The sequence below is a fragment of the Trachurus japonicus genome, chromosome 9, assembly GCF_045865225.1.
Source record: "Trachurus japonicus isolate A0001 chromosome 9, Traja_1.0".
NCBI lineage: Eukaryota > Metazoa > Chordata > Actinopteri > Carangiformes > Carangidae > Trachurus > Trachurus japonicus.
Window position 1 is genome coordinate 5,358,881 of NC_140915.1, and position 26,127 is coordinate 5,385,007.

The 26,127-nt window shown below is 41.3% G+C and overlaps 2 protein-coding genes across 2 annotated transcripts in view; both read left to right on the forward strand.

Annotated features, from left to right (window-relative positions):
* Window positions 1–10,518: 10,518 nt before the first annotated feature.
* shld3 (shieldin complex subunit 3) lies at window positions 10,519–19,212 on the forward strand. The gene is made up of 4 exons (XM_085788064.1): window positions 10,519–10,609; window positions 13,942–14,387; window positions 16,175–16,557; window positions 18,929–19,212. Exons 2-4 carry the CDS (start codon window positions 14,072–14,074, stop codon window positions 19,130–19,132), a joined length of 903 nt encoding a protein of 300 aa, XP_085644190.1. The 5' UTR covers window positions 10,519–10,609; window positions 13,942–14,071; the 3' UTR covers window positions 19,133–19,212.
* Window positions 19,213–21,454: 2,242 nt separating this feature from the next.
* The window catches only part of LOC146980768 (phosphatidylinositol 3-kinase regulatory subunit alpha-like), a 33,022-nt gene continuing 28,349 nt past the window's right edge, over window positions 21,455–26,127 (forward strand). The window contains exon 1 of the mRNA XM_085785768.1: window positions 21,455–21,624. The gene's annotated coding sequence lies outside the window, so the exon portion shown is untranslated. The remainder of the gene's footprint in view (window positions 21,625–26,127) is intronic.

Genomic DNA, 26,127 nt, shown 5'->3' on the forward strand with positions numbered 1-26,127 from the left:
CTTCTTTTTCCTTTGGCTTCATTTGAAACTCCCAGGATGATAACTCAGGTGCATCATACAGGTTCATTTTCTTCTCTCTACTTTTTCTCTCTCTTCTTTGCTCTTGCTTTTGACTCTATTTTTAATTTTTACAATTTTTTTTTTTCATTTAAAAAAAATGTTTGTTTTTATGCTGTTTTATGCTGTTCTTTTTAAATGTTTTGTCTTTATGTAAAGCACATTGAGTTGCCTTGGTATGAAATGCACTATATAAATGTAAATAATTGCCTAATGTTAGATGGGATCATGGGAATGACATCCTTTACGGAGGTTTCCTACTGAGCTGCCTTCTTTGACCGTGATGCTTGATTTATGAACGAAACTCCTCCCTCACTGAATAAAAACCACAAAACACCTGACTAACAGGTTTTCAGGCATCTTGTTGCTTCTTCATCATGCACCCAGGCCATATTCATATTCTATTTTTAACAAAGGAAGGATTTGTTTTTTGTTTTGTTTCTTCTGTAATTTAATATAAAGTTTGTATCGAGTGTCCAGGGACCAAAGGGTCACAAATCTCAACAGGAAATCACTGGATTTATTAAGAAAACTACATTTTGTTGTGACCAGTTTCCCCCAAAGAAAAGCACAAACATTTCATGTACAAACAGGAAACAAATACTCACCCAGATGAAGATCTCTGCCTGTTTAGAGTAGTGTCAGCAGGTGGCGCTGTGGTCACAGCTCAGTCTCTGCCCATCTGAAAGATGTTTTCTCTGTGACTCTGTTCCAACGTCCACAGATTCCTCACAGTGAATGGGATCAGCAACCTGGGGTAAAATATTATCAGAGAAAGTTTATTTCTAAAAAATCAAAACAGCCATGTTTGTTTTTACAGAGATAAATGCCTGTGAATGAACAGCAGCTTAATGTCAGTTTGTTTCAGGTAAATGTTGGCACAGATAAGTCAAAAGGCTGAAAAACAACGTGCTCTTCATATTGGATTCTCTTATTTCTGTTCTGCTGATTTTCTGTCTGCTTCAGTAACAAACATGCTTCTCATGGATCTTTGACTGTTTATATTTGTAATCTGTATCGAGTTTCTCAGCTGTACCTGTTCATTGTACGACCATGGGATTCAGTTATTTGTAAATAAAACACAGTGTATGTCCTCTAGCGGTTTATGCGTTGTGTATAGTTTCACAGATGACCACCAGGACAGTCACTGCCAGACTCTGATGCAACTTTATTTGTATCAGATTATGAAGAAAGTAAAAAATATCTCTCCACCAGGCCTCGCAGTCACAGCTCAGGATAAAACACACTGGAACAAAACAAAACACATGAGACTCACTGCCTGGGGTTTAGTGAAAACTCTGAGTCAAATCCAGAGTCCCCCATTTGGGGGACTTGAAGACATGCATAACAATAACAGAGCCCCCACTGCACTGATTATGAAAGAATATGGTCATATGTCAAATTAAACAGCAGAAGCTGGGCTACAACGTGTAAAAACCATGTTTATATGACCCAAACACAGCCCAAACACTACTTAAACAAACAACTAGACATCAAACTTCATGAAGCACCTCTGTGTGACCCAGTCGCCACATTTCTGGCTCGTATACAACTGTACATTATGCAAAACACATCAGCGACCTCTCATCTGAACCTGAACATCGGGGCGTTCCCGAACAACCGCGGCTAACACAGCAGCTAGCAGCAGCACGGCAGAGGGAGAAGACAACAACCAGCAAAGTCGAGCAAAACCAGACGCTGCGTGGCCAAAACATGGTCGTACATTTGCTCTTACCTTTGCTGTTTTGCCGTGAAAAGGTTGTGTTATGGGTAAATCCACATTATTTCCAGTTGAACTCTGCCTAGTGTTTACATCTGAATCAGTCTGGCCGAAATCCGACGGCTCTAGGACCCTGCACGGAGCCTGACGGAGCGCACACAACCCCACGTTGGCCTGCACGTGGATCTGCTGATCTGATTGGTTCATGGCTGGCATATGGCTGCCAGTGCGGCCAATCACATCGACCTGGGTCTAGTGTCATTCCTCTCTCTCTATTGGTCAGAATGAGCCGTCAATCACTCGAATCGACCACTCCGCTGCAGAGATAGAGGCTGAAAGCCAAACCCACCCAAATAAGCTGCAGAGTGCAGCAGGACGCAGAGACACTGAATCCACTATGTTAGTTATTTACAATCGGTCCCAGTAGATTTATTTTCAGTTAGTTTATCCAAATTGTGTGAAAATAAAGATTAAACAATAGTTTATAGTAGCAGGTGGTTCCAAGCTGTGCCAAAAATGGACATTTTGGAAAGTTCGCCTGGATATTTTGTAGTAAAATCTCAATAATTTTGTCCTGCTTCACTTAATCAAAATCAACCACTGCAGAGACAATGTTCACATGTTGTACAATGATTTTATAGAGAGTTTGAGCTTCATCAGCATTATTCTAAAGGGCACTCATCAAAAATCTGATTTTTTTTAGGCGAATATTAATTTTATTAATTTTTTTCTGTGTGTCATCTTCATTTACTCTTCACCAGTAACAGATATACTGAAATTTACACATCTCAGCAATTCCTCATTTTTTCCCCTTTACTATGACACCAAAAGTATTCAAATAGACCTTGTGGTTGCAGAGATATACTCATTTTATCATGGATATGCAATTTTCGAGAAAAGGCCTAAAAAATAGGCTCGTTTTTAAAAGGCAAACTCTGGGTTTTCCGTTTCAGAAAGGGAGGTAACTCAAACCAGAGAAAGAGGAGTAACTCCAGCCCGTTTCACAATAATATGAATAAGCTAGTGCAAAAAGCCAGAAGGGAAAAAAATCCATTTATAGTCATTATATTGAATGTTTTAAAATGATACTGAAGAATGTTTGCATTACAGCTCATGGTAACTGAAGCTTGGAGTCAGTTACTATGGCAACACACTCTGGAGCAGGTTTTCTCCAACTAACCCCTGAGTTTCTCCTTTTCATCTGAAGCTGCAGACTGAAAGCAGCGGCTGACAGGACGTGTAAACTCCCTCAACTGGATGCTTTATTCTCTATGAGGATTTGTTTGATCGTTCCCGTTGTTCTGCACCGTCAGTTTAACTGAACAACCCTCACATGACACCACACGGACACTTCTCTCTCTCTCTCTCTTATTTTTTCATAGTAGGTCGGTCCACTTCTGGATTATATCCGGGTGATTGATGACTACACCACATCCCCGTCACATTATAATGAGACAAACTTGAACATATCACACATTTGGAGTTGCACCTGCTCAAACACACAATGTTGAATAACTCTCCAGATTTCTTTTTTTTTTCGATTACAGTAATACTCACGTAATGTCCCGTGGTAAAAAAAAAAAAAAAAATCAGAGCTCACGTCCATTTGCTGCTGCTACAGATTTTTCTTTCTTCAAGTTACCTCAGAGTTGATTGAACTAACTGTTGTCACCTGTTCTGAAACCCAAAACTCTGAGTTTCCTGTCTCAGAGTAGATCAACTCAGAGTTCAGAATTAGACTCAAGAGTTTGTTGAACCTGCTTTGTGAAACACACCCCTGTTAAACAGCTATGCTGCTAGGATTAGCCACAACAAGCTAACACTGAGCTAACAAAGCTACCGAACAGCCACATTAACAGTTTACTCCTCGTGTATCTCACTCAGCTTCATCACAGAACATCAGCAGTTGGAGCAGATCTTCATGTATCTATAAATAATGTGCAATTTAACCATCAAAAATAAAGTTTACTGACCTGTAGGCTACAAGTCAACCTACCACGAGTCCTCCGACAGCAGACTGTTGCCTAGAAACGGGGCGCCCCCGTGAAGTCTGCAGGGGCTCGTCAGTGTGGCATTTCAAAATAAGAGCTTGTAGCTCATTGATCATAATAAAAAAACAGAAAACAATAACAGACAGGTTAATAATAATAAATTAATTACAGTGCAGTCAATAATGACAGAATTAGGCCTACCGTTAGAAATGTAATTACTTCCTTATTAGTTGGTTGGTTGGTTGGTTTACTTTATTAATCCCTCTGAAGGGAAATTGATTGTCACTCTGTACGCACAACATCCAACACACAATACTACAACATGACAAGCATTGACAACTCAGGCAGTACAATAAGTGCAATGCAATGCATTACTCAGCATAGCACACAACAGAACAACAATGTTCATTAAAAAACTTCACTGCACCAGGTACAAAAGACCTCCTGAATCTTTCTGAGGAACATCTCGGCATCACCAGTCTGTTGCTAAAAGAACTCTTCAGTTCATGGAAGAAAACATAGAGTGGGTGGTCCTTATTATGCAGAATGCACCAGAGTTTCCTCCCCACCCTCTTCTCCATGACCACCTCTAAGGAGGCAAACTAAATTATCCATCACATCAAGCAGATTTTATTTATACATTTAGCCTAGCCTACTTTTTATACATGTAGCACAAAGTGCTTTACACCAGCCTTTCTCAAAGTGGGTGCCGCGGCACACTGGGGTGCCGTCTGACTGCGTCAGAGGTGCCGTGAAAAAAATACCTCTTTTGACATTTCATATTCTTTTTACATATATGCAAAGGGGGCGTGTCCACCAGACACCGGACGCTATGAAAAAACGGGTGCTACGTCCATATTTTTTACAGTCTATGATAAAAACACACTGCAGTGCACACTTTTTTTTTTTTTTTCATGGTTGAAGGAGATTGGCTTGCATCCACGTAACGTAAACGAACCCGGAAACACGGCTTGTGACTGACGGACGTAAACAGACATCAAACTGACGATAAACATTAAAGTGGTCCCTCACTTTATTGTGTCCCCAGAAACCCAGTGTTTGTCAAACTGATGAAGTTGTTTTGTGAATTTGTAGCACATTTATGTTTTTGTTTTCTGAGCTCTCAGTTTCAAAATTAAAAGTCTTTGTCATTATAACAGGAGTTTGAATCATTTTCACCTTTGACGACTTTATTTACAATTTCTTACATGAAATTAAACTAAAACGCTTCATCATCAAAGTTTGTTTGGCGAGCTCATCAGGAAACCACCACAGACCATCTTTATATTTTTGTTTCCACAGATTTGAATACATTTTATTGATTTGTTTTATTGTGAAGTTTATACTAATAACAGTCTGACGGATTGATTTATTGGCATCAAGTCTTTATTATTACTGGTTACCGTGACGATCCCACAGTTCAGTTACTGGTACAATCCAACAACTCCACAACGCTCTGGTGGACAAGTTGTGAGCTGCACATTCACCACGCTATGAGATAATAACACAACGTTACCACACAGAGTTGTTTTAGAGGGAAATTCATGCTAAACCGCTGATGCGGCTGATGTTGCCTTCAGGGACAGTTTTTCATCAAGCAGTCTCTGCATTTCCCTCTGTCTGGAACAGAACTGTGAAAATGAATTTCCCCTCGGGGACAATAAATCATGAATCTGAATCTGAATCATGCAGTGCAACACATGTCGACCAACTAGTTGCAGAATGAAGTTTCAGCTCATTTCCGCTAATGTTAAGAATAACAATAAGAATGACTTTATTAAAGGACAATTCCAGGCGAATTCAACTCGGGGGTGTATTTTCCTATCATTTTAGGTCTAAAAGAAGGAATCTGAAGATTTTCAGTTTAATGTCTCCTGTTCTGCGGTAGCTGTGTCTGTCCCCGCGTCGCCACGGCAGCGATGAATGGGAGCGGATTGAAGTTCCGCTGTTTAGGCTGTTTACATCCCTCAAAGCCACACTTTTTTTCCACAGACAGCGTCAGATGGAGACTCAAACATGCACTGAGAAGTTTATTTACTTCAAGCAAGCCGACATGTTTGTAAAACTAGATCTAATTCAAAGTCTCCCGGAGTCTCGCGCGAGACCCAGTTGCCGTGCTGGTGTGTTCAGGTGCAGTGGGAAAAGCTACCGTTTGTGTCATAAACACAGGAATATCAACTCTTGACTTGCTTCAAGTAAAAAAACTTGTCGTCGCATGTTTGAGTAGCCATCTGTCGCTGTCTGTGGAAAAAAATGTACACTTCAAGCAAGTCAAGAGTTGATATTCCTGTGTTTATGACACAAACGGTAGCTCCCACTGCACCTGAACACACCAGCACTGCAACTTCGGGCTCGCGGGAGACTCTGGGAGACTTTGAATTAGATCTAGTTTTACAAACATGTCGGCTTGTTGAAGTAAATAAACTTCTCGGTGCATGTTTGAGTCGCCATCTGACGCTGTCTGTGGCTTTGAGGGATGAAAACAGCCTAAACAGCAGAACTTACATCCACTCCCATTACTGCCGTGGCGATGCGGGGACAGACACAACTACCGCAAAACAGGAGCAATTAAACTGAAAATCTTCAGATTCCTTCTTTTAGACCTAAAATGATAGGAAAATACACCCCCGAGTTGAATTCGCCTGGAATTGTCCTTTAATCTCCAAAGATACATTTATTTGTCTGTCAGCTCGAGAACTAAAAAGTTTGATGTCTGTTGGTACAAAGGATCTTCTGTGTCTCTCAGTTACAGGACCGTTCAGCCCTCTGACCACCACGCTCCTCTTCCTCCTCTGTCTGGATCGGCCGTTTCCGCTCTTCTTTTTTCCTTGTTTCTTTCTGGAACTTCTCGTTGGTGTAGTGTCGTCCTCCGTTCTCCTGGACCATGTTCCTGACCTTGTGGAGCAGCTCGGTGACCTGAGACTGATCCTTCAGCTTGTTGTTGAAGACGTGGTACCGGCCGTTACACCGGGCCACGAGGTCTCGCTGGTCTGGGCTTCGGTCCAGGAGCTCCTCCATCGTGTCTTCTAGTTGGTCTCCACCGGTGAAGAGAACCATGCAGTATCTGTCCACATCTGGACTGAACATCTCTTTCATGTCCTGCATCATTTTCTTTTCCTCCTCATTCAATCTGCCCAGTCTGGAGACCACCAAGAAGACATGTGGTCCAGGAGCAGATAAACCGACACACTGGTCTCTCAGTCTTGGATGTTCGATAAACCGGTCTGGGGTGTCAATGACAGAAATGTGTTGTCCATCTACCACAGCACTGTCCTTGTAGCAATGCACACGCCTCTGGAAATTAGTCTTAAAGCACTTTTGTCCCAGGATGGTGTTTCCACTGCTGCTCTTCCCAGCCCCATCCATCCCCACGATCACGATCCTCAGCCCCTCATGAAACTCTGTGTAGGACCAGAACAACAACAGTCAGTCAGGAACCTTTCACCCAGTGCAACACCTCTGAAAATTATAAATGCAAATCAATGTATTTTTGTGCCACACATGTACATAACATATATATATATTTTTGTCATTCACAAAAACATACACCTTGCAGGGAATGTATGAACGTTGCATTGGTTGCCAACCACCATATAGGACCTCACCATACAATAATATATAATGCAACACATACTATAGGCTGTTGTCCAGCAGTAGGCTATATTGTACATTGCTGCCCATCAAATACAACAATGTGTAATATGAATATATTATAAGCATTGTATTAAACTAGTAATAATACATAATATTTAATTAAAGGGACAACGAGGAGTTTTGGAAAAGCGAAGTGTTTTCTCACTACATTTATGAGCCTCCGCACCGTGAAATTCTTTGACCGGCGCAAGACAGACTCATGTTTTCATTCATCAATAATTAAAGTCAGAGGTTGGAAGACGATCACATACCGTCGTAGTTCCCACCATAAACGGAGATTCGGCGGCGTTATTCTCATGACTCGCCACGAAACCGAAAGTAAAGAAACGCTGGTCGGCTCGCCCAGCATTTCCACCACCACTAATAATAACAAAATAACCATAGAGACAAAACCATAGATTTATCTAAAATGGGCCCATTAACAAGTGGTAACGGAGATTCATCCACATTAATATGAGACTTTTTAATAACCAAATAGAAACTCCTCGTTGTCCCTTTAAAGTACAACTAAGGTTGAGTTTTACCTGCTCTTTATGACAGTTATTCAGTGATGTGGTTCATCTAAGACAGGGATTCCCAAACTGTGGTGCACAAGCTGCTGCTGGGGGGTGGGAGTTGGGGGCCATGACATGAAAGGGTAACGGCGACGCTACGGTGTTATATTTTACTTACAAATAAATAACTCATATTTAAAATGGGGATTTTCACAATGTAAATATAGTAAAATTCAAGAAAATCTTTTGTAAACCTGAATTAAAAATGTTTTAATAAATAAATTAAAAAGCCCAAAATCTAGTAGATATTTTTTTTTTAAATGAGTTGAGCATTGGGGGTGCATCAATAGGTTGGAAAGTAGTTTGGTGTGCATGGTCAAAATAGTTTGGAAACTGACTAACGTAGCCTAACAGATAATTGCAAATTAAAAATGCTGTATTCACCCCCTGGAAGGAAATTCAAATCGTCCAGCAGCTTACATAACCTATATGATATGATATGATATGATATGATATGATATAAATGCCAAATGCAAATCGCAAATCCTGCAAGATGGCGCCGACTGATGGCGACACGCTACGAGCCTCTCTCTCCCTTTTCTTTGTTTTTATTGATTGATTGATTGATTGATTGATGTATTTATTGGGGCTTGATGTTGTATAATGTCTGCTTTAAATGAGTGTGAATGATAGTGAATGTAGGAATGAATGAACGTGTAGGTCGCAGATCATTGATTGTTTGACTTATTTATTGATGTTTATGGTACATGCTTTTTTTTTTTTTTTTTTTTTACTGTCATTGTTTATATGATGCTACTGTTATCATTAGTTTTTATTTTCTTTATTGTTTACTTTTTAAGGGTTGAGAGTGAGCCAGGGCAGACTGCATTCCAATGCATTGACTGTACATTGTACTTTTTAATGTATATGACAAATAAACCCGAACTTGAACCAAGTAAACGTGTAGCCTATAGCCTCCCATCACAGAGCTGCATTTCTTGATGAGCTTGTCTAGTCTGTTCCTGCCCCTGATGTTGTTACTCCAGCAGACCATCGCAAAGAATGTAACACAACAATGATGGACTGGTAGAGCAAGTTTGTTGTCAGGACCGGTGTCTCTGTTTAAGGCGGCTCAGTGGTGCAGTGGATAATAATCACTGTAGCTTCGTAGCAAAACCATTCTGGGTTTGATTTCATTTAATCTCTGAGTGTCCAACAAATATCCAACAAATTGCCTGCAGCGTGTGAATGTGAGTGTGTTTGTTTTTGGTCTTCTCTGCCAACCTTCCCCATCAGGACAACGCTCCTTTACAACATGTGGACTCAGACTGTACAGCAGCTCTCACCTGAGTTATTATGAGACATGTCGGTGTCACAGAGAGAGGAGGACACACAGCAGCGGAGGTGAAGAAGGAGGTGAAGAAGTAGAAGCTCTCTGACTGGCTGTCTCCAACCTGGTGGTGGCGAGCAGTCCCAGGTTTAGCCTCCAGTCCAGACGGATAGGCAGTAGAAGTTTAGAGTATCGATGGTGACAGGTGTAGGGAGTGTAGGATAAGGGTGTTTTTCTTTTTTTTCTTTCTTTTTCCATGTATGGTATTTGTTAAAGGGATAGTTCAACAAATTGAATTAAGTTCAACAAATTGGCCCGTTGCCATAATCCCTATAGCAGTAGGTTTGTTAGCCTACCTTTAATTGTCGCTAACCCTAACCCTAACCTACTGCTAAGACTATAGGGATTATATGATTATATGGCAATGGGCCAATTTGCCAAAATGTTGAACTATCCCTGTAAATGCCAGTGAATTACTGCCATCTAGTGGCCGGTGAGCAGGGTATAAAAGGGAGGAGACCATTGTCACCTGTAAGCTCCTCCTGTGTGTCTATGGGCTCACCTGTGCGCATCTCCATCATCCCTTCCTTTGTTCCCCTCTGGCTGGCGCGGCGTTTGTGCTGCTGGCCTTTTGTTTGGACCATGTTCGTGGCACTTTGAGTGAGTTTCTTTGGAGAATTATTTACAATCTTTGTGTTGGTGCGGGTCTCCTCATAGTTTGGTATTATTTTATTGTTATTAGGAGACAGACATTAGAGACGGCACCCTCCATCCTGCATTAGCTCCCTTGGTTTGTGGAACAAGGTAGGCTATGTCAATTTTGGGCTAGCCTACTTTATTTGTGATGTCTTGTTTTATTTTTTGTTTTGGGTGATGCCGCTCACATTATATTTTAATTCTTTAATCAGGTTTAAGTAATATTGTAATGGTTTAATAAAATGTAGTTTTTTTGTTTTGTTTTTTGGATAGTGATAAATTTGGCGCATTTTGAATCTGTGTTGGGGAAATTCTAAGTGTTTAATGTGTTTAACTTTTTCTTCTTGTGTTTTTTTTGTATAATTCTCTATTTCATAGTTTTCACGGTGCTACATCGAGGGCAATAAACTTATGCACCCGTATGTAACTCTCCGCCTCCATTCTTTGGGAACCTAGGGTCTGCTACAATCCCTAAAAGTCTTGTCTGGCTGACACTCCAGGACACAAGATGGCGACAATGCACCAAAGATCTGGATGCCAACCGCCGTGAAATATAGAGAAGAAGATATCGCGAGATATCACGAGAGTTCCCGGGAGGCGCCGCATAGCAACAACAAACCGTCTCCTCCGTGTTAGCCGCTCTACCGTTAACAACTGAAACAAACAGGTGTGTGTATCCATGTTGCTGTTCATGTTTTGTTAGAATACGGTCTGTCGAGTTCATGTTGAACTTCTGACACACAAATCACCACTCGTCTGTCTGTTTTCAACACATTTATCCCGCCGCGTTGAGCTCGTCGCGTCAGACAGCTAACGTTAGCATAACAAGCTAAAAACATTAGCTTCCCTGGTGACAGAACCGAACTTTTACTAAACTGTGACCGTAGAAAAACCCCGTTACCGTCCGTTAATGTTGTTTTTACACACTGGTCTCGTATTTACCACCTCTATTTATCTCATAGACACGAAGTTTATCTGTTTATTTCTCTTTTTATCTCTCGGGCGCATGACGTCTGTCCGACTAATGCCAGGGACACACCGAGCCGACCGTCGGGCGTCTGGCCTCGTCGGACGGCGCCGGGAGCTCGTCTGTTTGGTGTGTTCCTCTCCGTCGGGGAGCTTCGGCTCTTGCCGGATCTCGTCGGGGCAGATTGAACATGCTCAGTCGGGACTCGTCTGCCGTCGGGAGAGTAGACTCGTCGGGTACTCTGATTGGCTGTGTGCTAGCTATGGCGATTCTGATTGGCGGTGCCCTAAGCGAATCAGCGCGGTGTGTGGGAGGGACGGAAGTGACCACAGTAAACAAACTGTCCTAGCCTGTGCTACAGTAAAAATGGTTTACTAAATAAAAAGAGGAGTAAAGCAATATATTAAGCGGCAATATATATTTAAACATCAAAGATGTTCAATCAAACCCACATAGTTTGAAACAACGTTCAAAACACACACAGCTCACAACTAAGCATATAAAGCCCGTTAGCTTAATGCTAACGTGTAATGTAAAACACCATAGACGGGCTAACAGAAATTAGCATCGGCTATCGCCAATTCGCGGCAACCGAGCCACAGCAGTAAGCTGCTAAAAACTGTTTTAATTTCGGCTTTAGCGCCGTTAACACGTGGCTGGTTAAACTGTTTTGGGGAGATTAATGTTGGTCTCATTGATGAAAGTAACTGTGGCAGTGGCATTAGTTTGTTTGAATGAACAGTGAGCAGGGCTGCCCCTGGTCTGTATGGGTCTGTATTTCTATGGGGGAGTCCTCGCCACTCAGTCGCTCTGGTCGGCAGTCGGGGCAGTGTGTTTCACTTTTTCCTTTCTCCCGACGAGAGGCGACAGACTCGTCGGCCAAAGCCGTCGGCGTCGGGACGCGCCGGGAAGCGTCGTGGCGGTGTGTCAGGGGCTTAACAGTTACCCATTTCTCCGACCACCCATTTCTCCGACTCCGACCATACATTTCTTTATTTTTGCGTCATCAGTCCGACCTCCCACTTCTCCGACTTAAGTAGCCCTAACCCTTAAAGGCCCCATGGCATGAAAAATGTGATTTTGGTTATTTTTTCATGCTTGGGGAGGTCTCTGGGCCATGTATATACTGTCCCATGCATCAAACTGGTCATAAACGGAGAAACACACACCGCCCATTTGTAGGAACATTCTCTTTAAGACGAGCAGATAGCACTTCCTCCTTTCTGTGATGTCACACACAAGGTAACTCCGCCCACCGTGACCAGTTGTTATTTTTCAATTTCTATGAATGCAGCTTAGGTTTCAGTTACTTGCCTGTGATTGGCCCGACCACATGCCACTCTAAAACAGTCAGCCAATCAGAGGAGAGGTTCTCATTCTCTCTTCTGATTGGCCAAATGACCTGTGCCTGTTAGAACTCCAGAAAGAGGCAACAGAAAGGGGCAATATAGACGATATTAAGCAGATCACAGGTACTCAAAACCAATGATACATCTTGTTAGGGATATCAGCAGGTAAATAAACCCAGAGAAAAGTGCACAGCATGGGGCCTTTAACCTTACCCTAAACCTATCAGTACGTTTACATGACACTTGAAAAAACCGAATTATTGCCTAATCCGACTATAACTGGACAACTGAAGCGCATGTAAACACCTTAGTCCGACTGAAATCGGAGTTGAGAACTCCGATTAAGACACCCAGATAATGCGATTGGAATTCGAATTTCTCCGTCATGTAAACACCTTAGTCGGAGTATAACTGGACAATGCATGCGCGCATGCTCCACAACAGTAGAGACGGCACAAAGTGGAGCAGAGAAGCCGCCCGAATCCGGCGAAGTAAAGAAAAAAACCCAACAACAGCGCTGATTGAATGCATTTCACACAGCGCAACCAGCAAGAGTGTTTAATTAAAAAAAAAAAAAAAAAGAGAGAGAGAGAGAGGAAGAGAGGAAGCCCGTATCCTATTCTCAGTGCGCATCCAGCCCAGACTGGCGCGTCAGGTCAGGAACTGCAGTTGAGAATTTATTATTAAGCTTACTAAGTTGTTTATATTCAGTTTTTTTTACGAGGTGACAGAGAAGTCAACCGTCAGTTATTCGGTTTTCTCAGTTGCATGTATATTGAGACAAGGACAGAAGTCCGACTTGAGCCAAAATCGAATTTTGAGCATAGCTCGATTAAGCTCTGCATGTAAACGTACTGAGTAGAATGGGTAGTCGGAGAAGTGGGCAGTCGGACTGACGTATGCTCCCCCATCTACTCTGAGCTCTTACATGTGTTATCATAGTGTCAGTGTTACTAAGACAAACTAGACACAGATTGGTTGATTTATTTTTGAAAGACGCTGTTTATTATTAATAATAATAATAATAATAATAATAATGATAATAATAATAATAATAATAATAACACAGGTTAGTGCTAGACTGATCCAGAAGAGGATTTAAATCCCAAGACTCTAGAAAACTTGATGTCATCAGAGAGACAAACCAGAAGAGAGACAGGACAGAAAACACAACAACATACCTCCTTTTAAAATTATGTTTAGGCCCTTTTGCACTCTATTATATTGTATTTCAATTATGTAACGTAATCAAATCATGTAGCAGCACTGTATTTAACTTGTATTTAGGCTGTTCCTTTTGCACTAGTATTGTATATTTGTTATTGTTTCACACATTAAGTCTGTGTGTATTGGATATAATATGTAAATATGCAGCTGGCTCCATGTACTTTGCTCTGTTAATTAGACAGTTTTAAAATAACTTCAAAAATATCTGGCCCTGAATAACAATGCTTATTTGATTGACAGCGTGTTAACGGCTTAAAGTCAGTTTATGGGACACGTACACAACTTAAATGTTGTGTATTACCACACTTGATTCCCCTGATATAGTTTATTACACATGTGTTACGTGTTGCATGTGCCCATATGTCTAAACCTGTGTTTGAGGGACACAAACGAAGACCGGACTGAGGTCAAAGTGTTGTAGCTGTGATGTTAATCTGTGTTGCTTTTTTCCCACAGGTCGCCTCCTCCCCGACAACCTGGGCTGATATGAAGATGATGATGATGATGATGATGAGGATGAGGATGAAGATGAGGATGAGCGTGTTGCCGTCGGTCCTCTGACCTCTGACCTCTGAGCTGCGTGTGGATGGAGGATGTGGTTCTTCACTTCCCGTCCGGAGCGGCGGAGCTCGGCTCTCTGCTGGAGACGACTCAGAAGCTCCTGGCCCCGTTCCCCCGTCGTCCGGCTGCGCTCTTCTCTCCCTGGTTCCCCTCCGACGCCGACGCCGCCCAGCGCCCGCCGCCCATCAGACCGGCCAGACGCGCTCCCGTCATCACCGCCTCAACACCGCCACCGCTGCCGCTGCTCGTCTCTAACAGCAGCTCACACGCTCACACGGCGACGAGAGAAGACAAACGACAGAAACACGAGGTTTCCATTCCACCACAGGGCTCCTACACAAGTATGGAATTTGATTTTATACATTTCCAGGTCTGGAAAAGTATGGAAAATGGAAACTATTGTATGGAAATACATTTATCTTAAAGCAGAAGTAAGCAATATTTTTGTGTTACTATAAGTCTTAAATAGTTCTATCTTCCGATAGTGTAGCAGCCGATTGTCAAACAAATAAAAGTATCAAATCAAACTTCAAATTATACTAATCAAAGGGCCACTGTTGCACCATGGGTTGTGGTGTACGCGGATGGGAAAAACATAATGTCCAAACAAATGTCCAGTTTCAACAAAAAGCGTGGTTTATTTAACCAAACAGCGAGCAAACAAAGAACAAAGAAAAATTCCTGTGCCTCTCCCGCTCCGGTAAAAAACCATTTGCCCACCCAGGTGCATGCTGGTCCCTTACCGACAGCCTACCTATATAACTTCAGGTGCCCCCCTACCGTGCCCAAATGAAACAAAACACAAATAATAAACAAGAAACACCTAAAGTAAACAAATAATAAACTAGAATACTAATAGAAATGTAATCATAATGAAATCAAGCAAATTGATTGAGAATAACCAAAACTAAATACTCACTAAACAAAATAATAAACTAAACAGCACTAAATACTACAAATAAATAAATAGCTCCAACAGATAGCAATCACTTACATAGAGTGTTTGGACCGAAAAACGGGTCTGTCAGTCCCTCTGCTCTGAGCCGAAGAGAAAACTTTTCTCGTATCCTACAACCTTTATCCAATGAGGAGAGAGAACGGCATAAAGGGGCAGTCCTCTCTGTGTGTGCAGCCAAGGGATGCGCCTGAATGTGGTGACGTAGGGACGAGGACCAATAGATCCATGACGAGGGCGGGGGCTGCTAACTCCGTCGGCTGACAAGACGTTATGGTGCGTTCAAGGCAACCAGTAACTCGTGTTTTTCCGACCTGTGAAGTGGTACCAGTTCGATCTGGTACGAGTTCACGGGTCAGAAGTTACGAGTGGCCGTTATAGTGACTTTCACAGGTAAAACAGGTCGGAAAAACACGAGTTGCGGCTTGCCTGGAACGCTACAAAGTCGTAAGTTGTGACTTGAAGCTGTAATTTACGGTTTCAAAAGCCTGCCTGGAACGCAGCCAAAAAGACCGGATCGCTTACTTCTGCTTTAATATTTATCTGGGTTTAGTCTTATCTGAAGTTATTTGGGTTAAAGGTGTACAGAAATGGCCGTTTGTCCTGTTTGTCCTGTTTGTCGCGCCGAGTTGTCACGAGCTGCAACACGAGTTTACCCGAGTGAGGAAAACGAATTTGATTGGTCGTTATGGAGCGGGCGGGATATTCAAAGCTTGGGGCGAGACCGAGCTCCGTGTGTGTGTGTGTGTCTCAGAAGTTTGAATGATGGATTACGGATCCAAAATCAGTGGCTGATGAATCGTGTACAGGCTGACGTATAATCCGTGCGCCTGCATTATCCACTGCGAAAAAAAACCAAAAACACTTTCATCCCGGATTTACTCAAAAATAGAATTTTGCACAAAGTTTGGCCTACAACGTCTGATAGATGAGTTATTATACTAATTTTATGATCCAGAGTGGGCTCAAATTCAATTTTCTTTTCTGTACACCTTTAATTATTTTGTACACGCTATTGTACCTAGCTACAATCTCCTGGAAATTATTTGGTGACATAATGGCATACACATTCAGAAGAACGAAAACAAATGATTAATTGCATGATTTTTTAAATATAATGCACAACTATTTACTCAAATCACACATTTTTTTTTTTTTTTTTTTTTAAATTAGGGTCTGGAAAAAGTATGGAATTTGGACATTTCAAATGTGTAGGAGCCCTGCTGCCACCAGAAACCGTCCAGACCGGCGGAGACGTCCTCTGTCTGTCGGAGACGCCGCTCCATCTCCTCCCCGCTTCCCAACGGCAGCTCTCTCCTGACGAACCTCAGACGGGCGGAGCAGCAGCAGCAGCAGCAGCAGGTTTCAGCGGCGCCGACTCTCCGATCAAGCGCACCTGGAGCGTCTTCTCCTCTCAGAGCGGCGGCGGCGGCGGCGGCCGGTCGCTGTCCGGAGCGTTCGGCCGCGTGGTGGCGCTGCACAAGCTGCACCTCCGTCAGAGAGCCAAGTGGGTGATCGGCCGCAGCAACTGTGGACCGGACCGAGACCTGGAGCAGGTGAGAGACGACTCGACTCCCAACTGCTGCTGATGATGCTGCTGGGAGGGTTAAAGGGATAGTTCAAGTTGTCGAGTTGTTTTAGAGGGAAATACAGAGACTGTTGATGAAAAACTGTCCCTGAAGGCAACACGCATCAGCGGTTTTGCATGAATTTCCCTCTAAAACAAACAACTCTGTGTGGTAACGTTGTGTTATTATCTCATAGCGTGGTGAATGTGCAGGTCACAACTTGTCCACCAGAGCGTTGTGGAGTTGTTGGATTGTGTATTTGATGAGTTTGATGAGGGAAACCAACAAAGAAATCCCATAATGAGCCTCCGTAGCGTTTTCATTCATCAAGTGGTAACGTAGATTCATCCACATTAATATGAGACTCTTTTAGAACCAAATACAAACTCCTCTGGGTTTGTTTAATGAGATAAAAGTAGTGGTTAGAATAAATAAAACCATGCAAATGAATATTCCTCCTCATCTTTAGATGTTTACAGATTGTGTCTGTTGGGAAGATGATCTCTGAGTGTCTGTCTCCATAACGAAACCATCTCATTAGTAGAGATTAACGCTTCACATGTTTACTCAGTGCGACGGTTTCTGACTGCGTTGTTCTGCTTTTATCTTCTTTATCTAGTTTCTATGTAAAATCACTTCCTTCTTGTTCTGTTCTTTTGTGTCGTTAGAGGGACAGTTCAACATTTTAGTCAGATCCTCCTCTCACCATAACCTCTATAGTCACAGCAGTAGGTTCAATACTTTTAATTATCGGTGCATGTTGCTTTGAGATCGGCGGGGCAGAGACGTGAGCTGCTCAGTGAACACAAACTCATCAAATACACAATCCAACCACTCCAAAACGCTCTGGTGGACAAGTTGTGAGCTGCACATTCACCACGCTATGAGATAATCAATCAATCAATCAATCAATCAATCAATCAATCAATCAATCAAATTTTTTATAGCACCTTTCAAAGCAAATAAATGCCGTTCAATGTGCTTTACATTTTGATTGAAAAAGTATATAGGAGGTGAAACAAGAATAATAACATGGAGACTAATGCACGAAGATTAAAAACAACAATAAAATATAGCAATAGAAAATAACTATATAAAATAACAACTTTTAACAACATAACACAACGTTACCAGACGGAGTTGTTTTAGAGGAAAATGCAGCCGGAACTACTTTCCAGACACGGCTGCTGGGCGGAGGGATTTCAGAAGAGAAAGTAGTTCAGAGTATTTGCTTCATGTGTCGTAATGTTACATAATTATACGTTATTTGACAGTGTGGAGGTCATCAGTCAGTGGCGCCGTTTGGGAACCCGTGTTATATGGTTGAATGAATGAATGAATGAATGTTTTTATTTTCGTGTCATGCCACCACTGTGGCCCATCCCATATGAGATTACAAGACACAATAACAAATACAAAAACAAAGACTAGACAGTCCGTCCTGTTGGTGTTACCTGCCACTGTGACATAAATAAACAATTTAAGATTACTTTCAGTTCTCATCTATATATATCGCTCTTCGTCTCGTTGCCCAGGCCTTTTCAAGAAATAAAGAAAATGCAAAAATATTCAACTGAAAAAGATGTTTTAGCTTCTCAGCATCGTCCAACCACACCAATTTGTTATTTGGATCTACTTTACTAAACAGTTTTTGTCTTAAGCTGCGTTCACACCGGACCTTTTGTTTTTAGAACGAGCGGCGAGTTCACATGTTAAGTGAATGCAAACGAGCGATGGAGCGTTTAATCGTCCAGGCGAAAAAACGCTGGGGCTCGGAGCGATAGCGACCGAGCGTCGGAGCGTTTTTTCGCTCGAGTCGCTCCTGTCGCTTGAGATGAGAAATCCCAACTCTCCGGCCGTCAGTCACTCGTCGCTCAGCGCTGATTGGCTGCCGTAATCCCGGTGGTGCCGGTGTAAACAGAGACACATGGCAGTGGGCATGACGTCATCTAAGCCAAAATGTCTGTGGCTCTGGGCCAAATTGACGAGCGACTGCACCTGAGCGACGGGGCGTTTTTTTGGGAGCGATATGAGCGACAGCGACAAAAATAAAAGGTCCGGTGTGAACGCACCTTTACAGAGTCATAGAATGGACAGTAGAACACAAAATGAATTTCATTCTCCACTTCTTGGATGTCACATAAATTACAAATTCTATCGTGCTCTGCTGTGCCGACGTATCTCCCTGTCTCAGTATGAAGACGAAGAATACCAGCTCTCAATTGTAAAGACCAAAGTGATGAGGCATTTCCATCTGCTGTTGGTTTGTTGTCTTGTCTTCTCATCTTCCTCCTCCTCCTCCTCCTCCTCCTCCTCCTCCTCCTCCTCCTCCTCCTCCTCCTCCTCCTCCTCCGTCCAGGTGTGGCGTTCTCTGAGCCGCTCGGTCCGGAGCGCCCGGCTGCCGACGTGCAACGCCAACATCCAGCGCGAGCGAGCGGAGATCTGGGTGTTCTGCGACGTGCTGCACTCGGAGCAGGTGGGTCGACTGCTGAAGGAGCAGCTGCAGCTGTCGGGACGGATCAGCCTGTCGGTGCGTCGCCTCGGCAACGTCTTCACCGCCTAGAGGAGGAGAGACGGCGCTTGCCATAATCCCTATAGTCATAGCAGTAGGTTCGTTACCTTTAATTGTCGGTGCAAGCTATTTTTAGAATGGCGGAGCAGAGCCGTGAGCTGCTCAGAGCTACGCTACAGAGGCTCATTATGGGATTTCTTGGTTTCCCTCATCAAACTCATCAAATACACAATCCAACAACTCCACAACGCTCTGGTGGACAAGTTGTGAGCTGCACATTCACCACGCTATGAGATAATAACACAACGTTACCACACAGAGTTGTTTTAGAGGGAAATTCATGTAAAACCACTGATGCGCCTTGCCTTCAGGGACAGTTTTTCATCAACAGTCTCTGTATTTCCCTCTAAAACAACTCTGTGTGGTAACGTTGTGTTATTATCTCATAGCGTGGTGAATGTGCAGGTCACAACTTGTCCACCAGAGCGTTGTGGAGTTGTTGGATTGTGTATTTGATGAGTTTGATGAGTTTGAAACCAAGAAATCCCATGAGCCTCCGTAGCGTAGCTCTGAGCAGCTCGCGGCTCTGCTCCGCCGTTCTAAAAACAGCTTGCACCGACAATTAAAGGTAACGAACCTACTGCTATGACTATAGGGATTATGGCAATGGGCCGATTTGACAAAATGTTGAACTATCCCTTTAACATGGACGCTATCACTCAGGTTCCTCAAAGTCAAGAGTAAAAAACTAGTTCAGGTTTCTGATGCCAGAAAGTTTGTTTAAACCAGTTTAAACCAGTTCGTTTTCAGAACCATAAGGTGGTTATTTTATTCACATACAACTAGTTTCTGTTTTTGCAGGATTTCCTTTTCCATTATCAACTTTTAAAACCCATGGACGCAGCCTCATGAGGATTGAGAATTATTTTAACCATTTTCTCTTTTTAAACTGTCAATAAATAAAACGAAAGACAGAAATTAAGAAAATGGCCAAACGTATATTCAGATCATTCTTAAATCTGTTGTTATTAATGGTCCAATGTGAGCAGAGGAGGAAGAGGGAAACGGCATCGTCAGTTTTTAATGGGTAGATCCCAACAGAAAAATCAAAACTGTGAATTAAGATGTAAAAACAAAAGCAAACACATGACAGACTGGTAGGAAAACTGAACGACTGCTACTCTGGGACAAATACAATAAAACCTCAGCAGCTCGGCATAACTACAGTATCCATTAAATACTGAATCCAATAAACACAGTGCAAAGCCTCATTGATATTTTATTTTTAAGGATTTTTTTTATTTCATTAATGAGCTGCTTTATCGTTCCTTTGTGTCTTGTGATTTCATATTTATACATTTGTGGAACAGATGTTGTGTATATTTGTCATCGCACTGATTGTAAATAAAGGTTTAATAATATATTTTTTTTAAATATAATATTGAAGTGTCGGTGTGTGATGTTTTTTAGTTTTGTTTTTTGGAAAAGCAGCAGCAGCAGCAGCAGCATCGGTCACATGATACGGGAGTTACCCTGCTTTTCACTGACACAGAAAGAAACTGGTGCACACACACACACACACACACACACACACACACACACACACACACACACACACACACTGCATTGCTTGTGTAAGACCTGAATGAATGGGGGCAGCGTGAATACAGTACACCCCCCATCACACACACACACACACTCTCTCTTTGTTGCTAGGGTCCCTTGTCTTGACAGCGCTGTGCACACTGCATTAAAATCTAGGTTACCGGAAGTGACGTCAGAGCCCAGCCTCCCTAGCCTGGCCAGCCAGCCAGCCAGCAGCTGTAATCGTTGTTAATCTCTTTAAATCCACGTTTAGTTTAGTTTTCCTTTGACGGTACTAAATATGCGGCAAAAGAATAAAAATAAGAAGGACAAAAACTCAAATATGTTCTTTTTTATTTTTATTGTTAAGTATTACCCGTGAAAACGCTGCCTCGTATGTGTGTGTGTGTGTAACGCATTAATTTTGCAACACATGTTCGCTACTAGACGTGTTTTATTTTGAAGGGGGATGTCCGGAAGTTGTCAATTACGCTCACTTTACACGGTTATATAACGATTATTGGCGTGGGAAATAAATCGTTAAAATGGCATATAAGTGAATAATAGAGCCTAATCTGCGCATATGTGGTGATAATATAACAACGCAGCGTTAAAAAACACCTTTATTTTTTAAAAATGTTTTTGTTGCGCCGTGACGTGAGGAAACAACGGCCCTTTTATTTTGAAAGTCCGCACCGGAAGCTCTGCGTTGTGTTGTGTTGTGACGTCGCCACTTGACGTTCTAACATCCAGACGTTGACGCTGAGCTGAAGCTGCCGAGCCACACGAGCGTCTTCATCTTTGGAAATAATCGATTAAAAACAGCGAATAATCTTCAGTTTTTTGGGGAAACATCGTCTTGTTGTGTCCATGTCAGCTCGCTGCTCCATCATGGCGTCCGCTGTTCGCTCTGCGGGGCCGGTTTCCTGGTGAATTATTAAAACAAAGAGAGAGAGAAGGTGAGTCCGTCGTGGCTAACATGCTAAGCTAACGCTGGCGTGCATTATTACTGTCGTTTCCGGTTTCCTGGAGGGATTTACTTGTGTTTGTGCTTCACCCCCGGGGCTTTTTTCACCCCTTTTATACAATGATTAAGAGTTAAAATGTTAAATTTAAATGCTCGGAAGAGTTTCTAAAACCTTAAGTTTAAAAACATTCAAGTTAAAGTCTGGTTTGGATGATTTAAAAACCTTTAAAATCCAGTCTTGTTTCACCTTCCACCTTGTTTTCTTTCTCTAAAACCTGAACCTGTTGTGTGTTTGTGATCATCTGTAGCAGAAATATATAAACACACTTTATAATCTATTATATATTTACATGTTACACACTTTTGTTTATTTCTTTTCGGCTTCTGTAGTTCTTTTTTTCTTTTCTTAAATCACAGTAAATCCTGTTAATAGTCGATAGTCTGTGTGTTGGGACGATTTTAATGACAAAAAATATAGTTTTTAATATTATTTTGATAGTCGATTAATTTTTAAACACTTCTATTTTATTTTCTATACTATTATCTCACGGTTTCACCTTTTGTGACAGTGAACATTTGATTGGTTTAGACATCTTTCTTTTGTTCCTGACATTTAACGGACCAAAACAGTGGTTAATTGATAAATTATGAAAATTATTGACTGATTGATAATGACATTAGAAGGTCTAAGTCTATTGGTTTTACAGTCCATCCAGCCATATTGATTATTGATGAACAGCCATAATTAATAATTTATTTAATATTAATTTTAATTTGAGCTGCAGCCAATAATGATGTCACCGTCTGATCAGTTTGGTCTCAATCAATAGTTTGAGTGAAAATTACAGTACAAATAGTGTCTTCAGATGTTTTTAACCATTGTTAGATATCATATTCATTTAAATGTGTTTTGTTTTTTGACAGTCTGGCAAATTAAAGCTCTATAATATAAGGGTTTTTATTGTTTTGTACATGTGGATTTGTTGAGGAATGGATAGATAGATAGATAGATAGATAGATAGATAGATAGATAGATAACTTTATTGATCCCTTGGGGAAATCCCCTCAGGAAATTGTGGTTCCAGTTGCAGCGCCAAAAGAGAAAAGGGCAAGAAGAATACCACTAAACAAAATGCAAACACAATTATTATAACTAAAAAGAAAAAGTAGTGCCAAATGTCATATCAATATGGTCTAGCAAAAACTAAACTAAACTAAAATGTGCAGATAGCAGATAAAGGCAGTAGTTGCAACATCCTAAGTGATTTATTAATTAAATGACAAGAAAATAAATTAGAAAAGACAAAAGTTACATAATAAATAATAAATAAATCCCAATTCGCAAAACTAATTAACATAACAACATTATTGTTATGATTGATGAGTTTTCCAGCCGTTCAAGTTCTCAAACCCGCCAAATTAAAAGCGTTCAAGATTTACGATATCTTTATTGTCCCTGAGGGGCGATTTGTGGATCAGCAGCAAAACAATAGAAATACACAACAATGATGTGAGATTAGGGATGTCACCATTATAGATTTTCTTGGTACGATTATTGTCAGAGAAATAATCATGATTATCACGATTAGTATGATTATTATTATTATATTAAATAATTTTACGACACTATGAATGTGTAAAATCAAATATAGTCAATATAATTGCATTACCAATTATATAAACAAAAAAATATTTAAAGAATCTATTAATATAGGACCAATTATTAATCCTTCAGAGGAAATGTTTGAAGTATTCAAATGTTTGAATTTTATTTTTTTTTTACTACAAATGAGGCACTTTTAAACTTTACATTTAAACTGCCACCAGTTCAGTGTTACTTTAGGTAAATTGACATTAACATAATTTAACCCATTACTGTGTATTTACCTTTACCCTGGGGTACAAAGCCAGGTGATTAATATCCCGCAGGTGATGATTCATATTGTTCATAATGTTGCGTAACTTTGTTTACATTCCATGCGAGTTGCGCTGATCTGCCCACATGGTTCCCACATAATCTTTTTTTGGATTTAGGAACCTTTACGATTAAATAATTGTGCCGATTAATTGTGAAAACAAGTAATCGTGACATCCCCATGTGAGATGACAGGTAAAAAAGAGCAATTAAAACAAGTACAATAGAGAGTAACAACAAATAGTAAAAACAGTTAAGTCCACCTTAAAATGGCCGTGTTCAATTATCAATTAACCTGTTAATTGTGTAAATGATTGATCGATTAGTTGTTTGGTCAATAAAATGTTAAAGAAAATGTCAAAAAACATCAATCAGTGTTTCTCAAACCACCAGACGACATCGTCCTCTAATGTCTTGTTTTGTCCACAAACCGAAGAGAGACTCAGTTTATTGTCATAAAGGAACAAAGAAACCAGAAATATTCACATTGAAGAAGCTGAAGAAGAGAATTTGGACTTTTTTTCTTTAAAAACGACTCAAACTGATTATTAAATTATCAAAATAGTTGACGATTAATTTAACAATCGATTATTGTTCGATCAATGGATGAATTGTTGCAGCTCTAAATCAGTTGAACAGACTGAAGTTAGTCTCCAGATGAGTTCAGCCCGTCGTCGTCTCTGATTCACTTCCTGTGTGAGGTTGTTGTTGTCGTTGGTGACAGCACCATGACGACGGCGCAATGAAGAGGAGACAGGAAGTCAAAAGGACGTCGAAACACAACAAAACAAAACACTGAACTAGTAGAGTTTGTTCCAGGTGTAGAAAGACGTCGTCTCCTCACGTTGAAATAATGTTCAACTGTCTAATTAACCTGTAGAACTCAGTCTGTCGTATCGGATCTAGTTTTTAAAGAAAAAAAGTCAAAATTCTCTGTTTCAGCTTCTTCAATGTGAATATTTCTGGTTTCTTTGTTCCTTTATGACAATAAACTGAGTCTCTCTTTGGTTTGTGGACAAAACAAGACATTTGAGGACGTCGTCTGGTGGTTTGAGAAACACTGACTGATGTTTTTCAACCTTTTTTAACATTTGTGACCCGTTCTATCAAAATGAGTCGGATGTCGCAGCGTTCTATTTTTAGATAATCAGCTGATAACGTGGAAAACCCATAGAAAATCCCCCCAAAATTTTTTACCCTAATTTCAAAGATATGACATTCAAAAACAATTTCCCAAAGTTTCACAGTCCGGATAATTGAGAAAAGGCACGAAAATGATGATTAAAGTTGACCTGCAACTTAAACCCTCTGAAAATGAGTGCTGCTTCGGTGCAAAACATGAAATATCTTCTGAACCGTTCATGATAGAGACGAGCTGTAAACTGCATCTGAATCGCGGGATTCTCCGCTTTCCAACGGTCATTGAATGGTGCCTCTATGATGAGAAGGGACGGGTACAGAAACAGATGCTAAACCGAGTAGCATCAACGCTAACAGAGCGTAGCATCGATGCTAACAGAGCGTAGCATCGACGCTAAACCGAACGTATCATCTACACAACGCTTGCACATGTTTTACAAAACATGACCACTTCTGAACCGTTTATGATAGAGACGAGCTGTAAAAAGCATCTGAACTGTGAGATTCTCTGCTTTCCGAGGGTCATTGAATGTAGGGCTGAAACGATTCCTCGAGTAATTCGAGTACCTCGATTACAAAAAATGGTCCGAGGATTTTTTTTCTGCCTCGAGGAATCGTTAATTTAATTGTAGTTCAAGCGGCCGCACGGACTTTCAATGTGGCACAACGTGCGCCGTAACGTAACCTATGAACGTAACCGTGCACGCCCCCCCCCCGCGCGGCCGTTCGCCGCGGATGACGGCGGAGATGGGGAGGGGGGCGGCGGCGGCGGCGAGGCGATGGCCGCGATGACGGGGGGACGGTGGCGAGTGGCGACAACACAGCAGAACAATCCTGCCTAGGAGCTATCCATGGTTAGGCTACTTAACCAAAGTCTCTTGAAATATCAAACAAAGAAAAGGACTATGGACTGTGGAAGTTTGAATGGCCAAAATACTTAAGTTATCATGACGTGAACCATCTGTTGCGGTGAGACCGTTGATTAGGTAGAAACCTTAACGGGGGGCGGACGTGGGTGTTTGACTGAGGGAGAAAAAGGCGACAAAAAGACAGAAAATGTCTCTCTATAGGCACTCTAGTTGTAACACGGCCCTTGCATACCACAGCAGCACGTCTTCCATGTTGCAGCATCTCCACAGAAAACATTTTTGATATCTTGAAAGTAATTTAATTGTATTTATTTTTGATATCTTGAAAGTAATTTAATTTAATTTATTTTTATTTGTGTTTTATTTATTCTTATTTATGTTAGCAGCAGTCGCCTCTTTAGTAATGTTTCAAGACCAGAAAATACTTGCTTGTGAATTTAAGAAATAAAAACAGTTGATTCTACAAAAGGAAACCAATTGGTCATTCATTATTGAGTGAAATATGTTATTTTCTCTTGTGTATTCATAATTGCTCTTTAACCAAGCAAAAATACGTTTTATCCGATTACTC